The sequence below is a fragment of the Bactrocera dorsalis genome, chromosome 2, assembly GCF_023373825.1.
Source record: "Bactrocera dorsalis isolate Fly_Bdor chromosome 2, ASM2337382v1, whole genome shotgun sequence".
NCBI classification, from domain to species: domain Eukaryota; kingdom Metazoa; phylum Arthropoda; class Insecta; order Diptera; family Tephritidae; genus Bactrocera; species Bactrocera dorsalis.
In genome coordinates, this window is record NC_064304.1 from 6,912,014 (window position 1) to 6,923,331 (window position 11,318).

Below are 11,318 nucleotides of genomic sequence, written 5' to 3' on the forward strand. Positions count from 1 at the left end.
TCGTACATTTGCTGGTTTTGCCTTGGAACAACTTGAAAACAAAGATTTTTTTAAGAAAATCATCTCGGATGAGGTTCATTTGTATTTGAGTGGTGCTATAAATAAGCAAAACTAGCAATTCTGGTGCAAAGAAAATCCAAAATTATTCATGAGTAAAGATTTTTGTTCATTCAACGAAATTAACAGTTTAGTGTGGTTTTTGGTCTGGTGGAATCATTGGTCCGTACTTCTTTCTGAAGCTAGTGGAAACGTTACTGTCAATAGAGAACGGTTTAGATTGTTGATAACCAACTTTTTATGGCCGCAATTGAGAGAAGTTGATGTTGACAAAGTCTTGTTCCAACGAGAAAATTTTGAAGATTTGATTATTTCAAGAAATTGTGACATTGAAGTTGATTTTTTTACTTGAAACTTGAAACACCTTTTTCTCAAAATACTGTTTTCTATGTCTGTGAGGAAAATTTCTTCGAAGTACACGACTTTCTTAGATACATTTGTCAGACATTGAGGTATAATATTTTTCATAATAAGTTCGATTTTTTTAGTTTTATTCACTCTGAAGCGTAAATCCTTTCAAAAAATTTTTAGGGAAAGCGTTCTTTTGTATATAATAAAAATGTTGATTAAGCATTTTATCACTGCTATATGTAGTCCTTTGTGAAGCCATAGAAGACAAGAACTCTTCTGTTCGTACCTATAAACTACAGGCGGTTAATTTCCATTCCACCGACTTCGGTGGAATGACGTCCTAAACAAGAACGAAGTGTTGAGTTGTTTCCACCTTATTTTCTTCCATACAGCTTCTGCAGATGGCGTCTGGTGGGTTTCCTGTTTAGCCTTACTGCGTGGGTGCCAATAGGATAATGGCCTGCTAAAAGCCCCACAACTAGGGAGAGGTTGGCCTTACTGAGGACACAGAGATCACAAGCGAATAATCTTGGGCCAACAGGCTTTTGCGACAGCGCATGTACCGATAGTGGGCTAGCGCTGGCCAAGCTTCCACGAAGCTCAGCTATCTAGTAGTAGAACACAAGAGGATACGGGAGCACCGACCTCTTTCCTTTTTACCGATAGCGGTTTTATGTTGCCTTTTTCTGCCAGCTCATCAGCTTTACAGTTTTCCATGATTCCGCTGTGGTGTGTACCCACACCAGTCTTAAAAAAACACACTTTCTGCTATTGATAGTGAGGTTAGGTACTCTATTAAACAGGTGTTGCTTATTAGTTTGAACATTTTAGTTTGTTCGATTGGCTACTCTCCAAAGATTGGCGAATCGAAGGTAGCTAATAACTGGAAGGAATTTAATTTTTTTTTCTTGTCAAATTCGATTCAAAAGCAAAATTGTTTTTCACTGTAAACTGTAACTACGCTCCCAGCTAACTAAGTAGGCGTGCATTGTTTGGAAGCGCTAAGCTACGCATGTTCGTAGGTGTTGGCTACAATTTATTAGCTCGTAAGCTGCGGCATACTAGTGTTTGCTCAGAATACCAAAAAGAGCAGTGTGGAATAACATAAGCGTGTGTTTATGGTACACTCACTTTAGTTAAAATAAATAGATAAATGGCACTACAGTTAGATAAAACACACTTCACGGCATTGTCGAAATTGTATTTTCACCGAAGACAGTTTCCTTGACAACAACACACACACACATACACATTTTTGACTGCCTACAAGCATTCTCATCTAGAATGTCCGTCCGTCATATATGTACATAGTAAGTACAGATGTACATAAATCAATTGTATTTATGTGTCTAAATTTTAGTGGCTTACACACTCGAGATGTCTTCAAGTAATTGTTGAAATTTAAAGCCAAACACTTCGGAGCTGAAGCACAAGATTTAAGCAATGTTTGTGGTTTAACGGAAATATGTATGTGTATGTGTGTGTCTGTGTACAAACAATGAATGGACAAGCTGCTGTGACCACTGAATGTGAATTGCTTGTGTGTCTGTTCTCTATTGGTTCTCAAGTCAGATTTATGGAAGTAAGTGGTTCTCAGCTATTTTCCACAACCACAAGCGGGCGATTCGCACGAAATAGGCAGCCATTGTGTGGGCCCAGACAACATTTGCTACTGACAGCAGTCCGAATGCCTGCAAAACGAGCAGTTTATTTAATTAAGCCGATACAAAGTGCCGCAATTGAGCCGGAATACGCTTCATTTAAGCTGAATGCCATAGAAATTATCGCTCATTACACGGATTACCGTTAATTTTAAATTTAAATACATTACAGTTTCATTGCGCACATACGTGTGGGTGTGTGTTTATAAGTGAGTCAGTATTTTTTCTTTGTTTCCATTTCTATCTTTCGCTTTGTGTTAGGCACTAAAACCCTAATTGCTTTTCTTTCGCTTTGTAGCTGTAAAATGAGGCGCTTAAAGGCGAAATGTGACATTGAAATGCGAAATCGGTGACTAAAGCGCGTGGCGCTCCAACAAATGCAAATTAGTATTTTCTTAATTAATTACCTTCCAGCGCGCTGAATACAATCGATGCTTGGCTTGCGAGATTTACAAAGTGTCCATTTAAATGCTTAGTAATGTTGCGCGGGCAGCTATTATTAGTTTATCTCTTCTGCTCTTCTGTTGTGTCTTTGTAAGCAAACCCGTTTTATGGCTTTGCGGTTAATTGTTTGATGTTTTTATTTTTGCTTTTTTTTATTAATTTCGCTAGCTTTGTTTGACGGCTGTTTGAGCGAGTTTTGTTATGAAATATGCACTGATTCATTTCGCTTTCTTACAAAATGAGCCAGTTGCAGATGCGTCAATTTCTATCGATCTTAGCTTTGTTTTGGTATTATCGATAAGGGGCGTATTTACTAGGGTTGGCACAACGTTTAGTAGTCCAAAGGGTTACATCGGGGTTTTTACATACATACATACATACATATATATCGACAGTAATAGTTGATAGTTTGAATTTCATCTGGAAAACATTTTTCGAGATATGAAGGTACCTGTAAGAAGTTAGTTAGTAGAAGTTAGTGTAGTCGGCTCTCAAACTTAAAACGCGTTTTTCTTGAAACGCTGTTTTCCGTGAACCATTTTTTCTTAAACACCAAGTCCTATGTATATTTTGTGGGTGATTCCGTACGTCAAGAAACCTTTTTACTACCAGTTCTCTTTGAGAGAGGAAGTTTAGCACATTGTCTCTACTTATCACATATGCTTAAGAGCTCATAAGGTATCGATTATCATATCTTGAGAAACTATTAGATACCCTAATTTGAAAAGCAAAAGAAATCATTCAAGTTCTCAAGTTAAAATCGAAAAAAACACTTTGAGCCAAAAATTGGGTTCCAATTGAGAACTTCATAATTTTTCTTCCAAGACTCTTGACAAGCTTTCATCTTTCCGTAAAAGACTTTTCACAAAGACCTTTTGGCTTTCGTTATTTTGAACTTGTAGATTGCTTGTCCGACCTTATAGAATAATCAATATTTAGTTACCCTACTTCTACGGGTCTTGTTTAACCCATTTTCGGCCGCACCTAGTTCCACCGGATTGATTTCATTTCAACTTTTTATTTTGATTATAATAAAAAAACACTCGATGCTTAACATTTTTTGAGATTGTTACATTGAGCCGTTTAGCCACGGATTCAGAAAGTTGAAAAATCGCATAAAATTATTGATTTCACGACTTATCTCGTTCATTTTCGACTTGGTGATTTTTCAAATTTGCTGGTCGATAAATCGACCAATGGCTGTAAATGGGTTAAGAGCCATCTACAAGAAGCCCTGTTTTCCGGGAGTTCCAATGTTTGCCAGAAGCGTTTCCCTCTGTCGCTTAGTGATTTAATTGGATAAGAGCTCTCTAGGAAAGCTTTACAAGCCGTGCTGAAGACTTCGACGCCCTTATTCACCGTGTCAGGAAAGAGCACGGATTTCTCTCCTGCGCTTCTGGAAGGGCTTGCCTTGCAGTAAAAGTCACAGTTCGGTTTTCTGAAATCCCTACAGTTTCCTTCGACTTAAACTGAACGTGTTTCATCTGAGGATCTCTTTCTTGATTCCCGTGACAAAAGTGGGTGAACTATCATTGTTGTATATACAAAGATTTTAATTTATAATGAATTCGAAAAGTGGCTCTCTTTTCCACGTTACCGTAGATTGATTCCCGCGAGGTTTAGTCGGAATCATTGATGTTACTGGTTTCTTTTTGACGCGCTTCCTCCAAGCTTTTCTCAGTAGCATGGGAGCTGGTTCCACCTAATCTTCTTGTGGCCTGCAGGCCGATATCAGCCATCCGTACTCTGACATAAGCCCACCAGTCATTTCTGTTGAGTGTTTCCCAGCATACTCAGGTGATAGAATATCGCAACTACCGGTCTAGAGTTCAACCGTAATTCAAAACGCTAATACCTGATCAAAAATCCACGCCATCGCTAAAGTGCAGTTCAGGAGTTGGTAAGGCCATGAAGACTGCAGTTCATTTTGTGTTATTTAGAATACACCAGCTCGGTCAATTAGCTCCTTAATATAATGAATTATATCTCCAGAGTGAGAGCCGTTCCGGGCAAATTAATTTTTCTATCTTTTCAAATGGTATTAAACTCTTTGATATTATCATCTAAAAAGTTGTTTTGGAAGTTTCACCGAGTTGATTATTTACACTGCTAATATGGTTTGCACGAAATGCACCGAACTACTTACGAATGACGCCGAGCTCTCCCTACCTCAAGAGCCAAAACAAACCAGACACTTTTCAAATTCAGAGACGACCTAACATAAGCGTAGCAACACGCGGTTTTGTTCGATATTAAAAAGGTAACTAATTTGCACTTGACTTGGGAAAGAGTAATGTGATAATTGAAAACCGTATGACACTCCTCTTTTCAAGCGAAAATGTTTATCATAAAAATCATTTACATGCGTCTGACATTTTGCAGCATTTATCATTAATTATAATACCATCAATATCCATTTCAGCTCAACTTACAACTGCGCTGCATGTTGCCAAATTGCCAAATCAATTGCGAAGAGCTTCGGACTCTTTTAAGTTTGATTTGCAATATTTACAATGATTGGTGTGTAATTTTTTGCGCGTCTTTTGTCTTTCATTTGAGTTGCCATTGGTTTTGCTTACACCACGTTTATCAGGTTTTCATTGACCCTTTTCAAATTGAAGCGATTTCGCTGCATTTCATCTATAAAACACGCGCGCCGATATCGCCAGCCATAAACACGTTTTAGCTCTCATTAACGTCAGACCAGAGACCCAATTCGGTCGAGATCATTCATCAATATTGCGAACGAAAGATGTACGGATTTCTCGTAAGTGTTCAAGTGTCAAAGTTATGTGATACGGGTAGTTTGATTTGCGAAAACTCTTACAAAATATTCGAAGTGAGAAAGTGAGGTTAGAAGTGAAAGTGTGGAAAACATAAGGTGTGAAAAAGGTCGCTGAAAAGTTTATAGAACGGAAAGGCTTAAGTGGTGGTGATGCAAAACTAAATAATTGGAAACTAAATGTCTTCTGTGCTGTCTGAAAGACGTTTATTTTTGTCTTGCAGAGTATTAAAAATAGATATGTAGTTAAAGGATTAATGAATTTAATTTTGTAAAGGAGTAGGAAAGTGAAATGTTCTTCAAATAAAGTTCAACAAAAATTTGGTTATCCCGAGATCAAATTATTTATTTTTCATCAAAAAAGCGTGCCAGTCGGTTCTTCTTTTCGCCAGATGACGCCAATTGGAGGTTCCAAGCGAAGGGACCTTCTCTCCATGATCTTTCCAACGGAGTGAAGGTCTTTCTCCGTTTCCCTCAGCAAATACTGGGTCGAATATTTCATAGCTGGAGTTTTTTCGGCTATTCGGATAACATGACCTAGCTAGCGTAGCCACTGTCTTTTAATTCGCTGAACTATGTCAATGTCGTCGTATATCTCATACATCTCATCGTTTCATCGAATTCGGTATTCGCCGTGGCCTGTGCGCAAAGGACCATAAATATACCGCAGAAACTTTCTCTCGAAAACTCGTAACGTCGTCTCAGCAGATGTTGTCATCGTCCATGCCTCTGCACCACATAGCAGGACGGGGATGATGAAAGACTTGTCAAATTTGGTCTTTGTTCGGCGAGAGAGGACTTTACTTCTCAATTGCCTACTTAGACCACCTGTTGGCAAGACATATTCTGAGTTGGATTTCGAGACTAACAATGGCAGTTGACCGAGCTGGTGTTGATACTGGTTCCAAGATAGACGGAATTATCTACGTCTTCAAAGTTATGACTGTCAACAGTGACGTCAGAGCCAAGTCGCGAGTGCGACGACTGTTTGCTTGACGACAGGAGATATTTTTTCTTGCCTTCGTTCCCTATCCGGACAATCCAGGTGCATGCCCTTAAATCGTTATCCTTTCCTCACATGATTCCATCCTCCTAACGATTGATTTAATATCTATGAATCACAACCAAATAATATTTATCCTCTTTGGGTATAGTTAGAGTCTATTTTCGAACATTATTATTTACATAAATCTGTTCAATAGTTTGCAATACTTTAATATCTTGTGATTACTTCCAGCTTCTTTGCCTCGTTGCTGCCGCAACGGCGGATAATTTGGGATACAATTACCAGCCACTTGGACACGATGCTGCGATTGGAGGAGTCCTTCTCGGCGATGCTATCACAAACGGAGCCAACAGCTATCATCACGGAGCCGGTGGAGCTACCACTACAACTGACGGTGGATTTGGCGGATTCGCTGGCGTTAATGATGCCGGAAACGTCGCTCACAGCGATAGTGGAACAGGATTAGGTTCACAATCTGCACACATCGAATACAACAAAGAATTCTACACTTACGCTGCGCCCAAGCACGAGTTCGAAGATAATATTGGTGCTGAACAATTCGGCGGATCGCTAAAGAAGCAATTGCGTGTGGTCTTCATTAAGACGCCAGAAAATCAAGGCCTCAGCAATGCAGTGCTGCAGCTGGCTCAACAAGCGGCCGAGCAGCGAACTGCTATTTATGTGCTTAGCAAGCAACCTGACATCTCTGAGCTGGCCAACAAGTTGCAGGCGCTGAAGGGTGGCAGCACGAATGCACCAGAAGTGCACTTCGTTAAGTATCGCACGCCCGAAGATGCGGCGCATGCACAGCATGCCATTCAAACGCAATACGAGTCCCTGGGCGGTCAATCGCAACACTCCAATGAAGGTGTAGCACCGGTTTTGGACTTCGCTTCGCCTGCAGCAGCGCCGTTAGCGCAGAGTCAAGGCGCTGCTGAGCCTGCCGTTGGATATCTGCCACCGAATTAGCGCTCGTTTTATGATATAGTATAGTTTAATTGAATTAAGAAAATTTCATTGCATTGGAACTCGCTGTTCGAGCATTTATATCATACTTCATATTTTGAGAATTTACGTCACATCCTAATTAACTAATATTAAATAAATTTGATATTCTATTAAAATTATACAAACTCTTAACTTGGAAAAGTAAGCTCCAACCTTACTGTCAGAGGTGATAAAAGAGAAGAAGTACTTATTTGGGACCTCGTAAATTTTTTACCAAAAATATGGAAGTCAGTTGTTTTTACTAGACAACTTGAATTACAACCTGCATTACAACTTTTTATGACTTCGTAGACCTATGATATCGACAAAAGATACCACGAATTTTTTAAGACAATATTGGTATTTATCTACACTCGGTCCGATTCTGAGTAGCAACGGAAGAGCAATCAAATTGTAAGGTTGTTTCCGGAATTTGTTAAACAAGTTGTTACCCGTGGCTTGTATAGACTTTGTCAGTTGTTTTTCTGTGGAGGTCAATAAATAGACAAAAACTGTAACTGCACCCTAATAGAGAACAGGTGTAGCACCGAGGTTCAATACTTCAAATAGTATTTTCTATGCATATCGGTTCGAATTATTGTTCAGCAAAAAATATGAAAGAGGAAATAATTTTACTAAAACAGGAAAATATTTGACAACTTAACTTGATTATTATTATGACTCTCAATATTGAATATTCATATTTTCTCAAAGCGTAAAAGTAAAGAGTCCGAAGTGTCGCAACGATTAAGTAGAACAATTACCAGTAAGGCTTCAGGGGTCGCAACATAAATTAGGTCATTTTCATTTTCAAAGTGGCTTCCTAATTAAATTCACCCTAAAAGCTTGTTTAGTGTTCACAAAATCACTTAATCAGTCAGAAGGCACTTCTCCCAACAACCAGCTAGCAACCGGAAAGCAGCACGGGTGCCCCCCTTAATTTGTTCCATTCATTACATCATTAAAGGCCTCGCAGTGCCTTGTGATAAACGAATGAAGGCACAAGCCAAAGCAACAGTAAGCAGTCATCAACACTTTTGCTGGCGTTTAATCTACGCGAACACTTCGCTTCGTGTCCCCCTTCGCGGCGTTTCGGCTGCGGCTGCGGCTTGGCGTATCAGAACCGCTCACTTGTATTAATTGAATGAGAATACATTTTAATCCAATAAATACTTGACAGTGCGCCGCGTTCTCAGTGGTTATTGGTTACGCTGCGGCATAAATATCTATGGACGCTCGTATATCCTGTCGTGTGAAGCGCAGCGAGCAGCATCTCGAACTTGTTAAGGCAATTGAATGTTGCTGCAATGCGAGTACATTAAGCAGCAAAGCAAAGCGAACGGGGAATATATAGTAAAATGGAGCTATATTTCCTCACAGTATATTTACCTCTGTACTGGCGACTCAATGGGTCATGAACATAAATGACAGCGATTATATTTATAAGCGTGCCAATAAATGTGTCTAGGAATGGGTGCGTACTATATATCAAACTGTATGGTATATATAAATGAATTTATGTGACAGTGTAAGGAAGTAAGTGGAAGTATGATGAACTGGTGAATTGGTTAGAAAAAATATTTTCTTCTACAAAATTGATTGTAAAAATGATAATAAAAAAAATCGACTTTTTGAAACCCGCAAATGTATATAATCTACAAAAAACTGGACTAGTTCTTTGGTGCAATTCTCTTCACTGATATTTTCCCACCAAACATAAGCGAAATAACCCACTGTGGCCGCGTCGACCGCAGAGCTGTAAGATAGTTTGATATGAGTTCTACGCTCCCACGCGTCAACTTAATGCCAATTCAAGGTAGCGAAATAAAAGACCGGCTAGAACGACAGCAGCGTGTATTAATATCAAAGAGAAAGCGGAAATTAAATCTAGAACGGTAACGGTTTTATGCGTTCACACTCTTTCACCTGCCAGCTTTGAGGTGCTAAGGCGTAAGGAATATTGTTTACTGGTGTTTGTGTGGGCGATTATTGCTATATTTGTACTTTGTTGATTGTCACTTCCACATAATTGCACGTGACACGCGTAGAAAGCAGTATGGTGTCAAGGCTAATCAAATATCATGTCATTATCATTCGAAGAAAATCACAGAAATTAAGGTTGCCAATTTTAGCCGCGGGTAATGAGATTTTGGTTTGTATGTGTGTGTTGATATGCTCATGTGTGTATGTTTCATGTGTTACGCCTGCGGTTATGTGATACGTACGAGTAGGTGTGCACGTGACTACTATCCTTTTGATCGAGGCCGTTGTCAAGGTCGAATGTGTAGAATAGAGATTTTAGAATAATTCAGCTAAATTGCTAATAGAGGCTTAATGGAAAAATACTTATTATTAAAACATTAGTGGTTGATATTTTTTCTCTCAATACCTTTTCAAAATTATTCAAGTCGCAACATATTTCTTAAAAAAAAAGCAAGGAAGGATTATATTTATTTTGCAATAACTTTATTTTAATAGAGAAAGTTCAACGGAATTCTTAAAGATTTAAAGATATTTCTAAAAATAAAGATAAAGTTGGAATTAACCTTCAAGAAGTCGCGCGTAGTCTTTTCGACCGCCCATGGTGAATAAAGTATTATAATTTTTGTGTATATAATCCCAGATATTTGGTAGCTCTAGTAGCTTGAGGTTAGTTCATTTCCAATCGAATGCACTATTTCCGTCTCTTTTTAACTATTGTCGACTGTTTATAGCGAACATTTACTTCAGTTGCCTCTCGTCGTCGAAAAGACTACGCGCGCCTGACGTCTTTTAGTTTACGCGCGACTCTCTGTGCACATTTCCTGATATAATAAAGTGTTACAGTTATTGGTAAAAATGGCTAAAACAAGAATAAGTGAAAGTGAAATAATGAAATTTCTCCTAGAGGAAGATGATGAAAGTGATGAAACTTTAAGTGATGAAGGATCAGAAGTCTCTGACCACTTATCTGATATGGAATGTAATGAGGAAATATCTGAATGTAGACCAGATGTGGAATCTGATGAAGAAATGGAACATTCAAACGAAGAAAGTAATTCGGATAATGTTACAAAATGAAAAAAATCAAATAGTGATAGAGTCAGGTATCCACCACATAATATTCTGACTCAAGAGGCTGGTGTTCTTGGAAAAGGCATGGGCGTAACAACATCTCTAAAAGCATGGGATTTGTTCATATGCGATAAAATTATAACGACAGTAGTAAAATATACTAACGAATTTATACAGAAAAAAGAAAGCGCATACTCCAGAGTTCGAGATTGTAAAACTACCGATTCTGTTGAGATTCGGGCCCTGTTCGAATTATTATATATTGCTGGAACCTTACGAATGTCTCATGGAAACTTGGAGGATGTGCCTTTGAAAAGGATGAAATTTCTTCTAAACTCTCTCCGGTTTGATGATGCATCCACAAGAAGTTTTCGCCGAGCCCAAGATAAAGCTGCGCCCATACGAGAAGTGCTAAATATGTTCACAGAAAACTGCCTTTCTCCTTATTCTGTTAGTAAGAATGTTGTAATAGATGAAATGATGTGCGGATTCCGCGGAAAATGTCCTTTTAGACAATACAACAAATCAAAACCTGACAAATATGGGCTAAATATTTATGCACTAGTGGATTCAAAAAACTTTTACACGTTGAATATTGAGCTTTATGCTGGGAGACAACCAAAATGACCTTTTCAAATCAGTAATTCAGGAAGTGATGTTGTAAAAAGGTTAATTTCACCAATTTCTGGAACCGGACGAAATTTGACCATTGATAACTGGTTCACCAGCATTCCTTTGGTAAAAGATTTAGCCACAAATGATAAAATGTCTGTTGTTGGCACTTTGCGTAAAAATAAAAAAGAAAATCCCCCGTGTTTCATTGCGAAGGGAAAGCCAGAGTATTCTAGTCAATTTGGGTTTTCAAAAATTTCTACCCTGGTATCGTATGTACCTAAAAAGAACCGATCTGTTGTTCTGATTTCATCACTTCATTGTACAGCTGAAATTGACACCAGCACTAACGAGAAACGAAAAC

At 38.6% G+C, this 11,318-nt stretch overlaps 1 protein-coding gene across 1 annotated transcript; it reads left to right on the forward strand.

Moving 5' to 3' along the window:
• The first annotated feature begins 5,100 nt into the window (after nt 1–5,100).
• Nucleotides 5,101–7,342, forward strand: LOC105227004 (uncharacterized). The gene is made up of 2 exons (XM_011206149.3): nt 5,101–5,280; nt 6,533–7,342. Exons 1-2 carry the CDS (start codon nt 5,266–5,268, stop codon nt 7,268–7,270), a joined length of 753 nt encoding a protein of 250 aa, XP_011204451.2. The 5' UTR covers nt 5,101–5,265; the 3' UTR covers nt 7,271–7,342.
• The last annotated feature ends 3,976 nt before the right edge of the window (nt 7,343–11,318 follow it).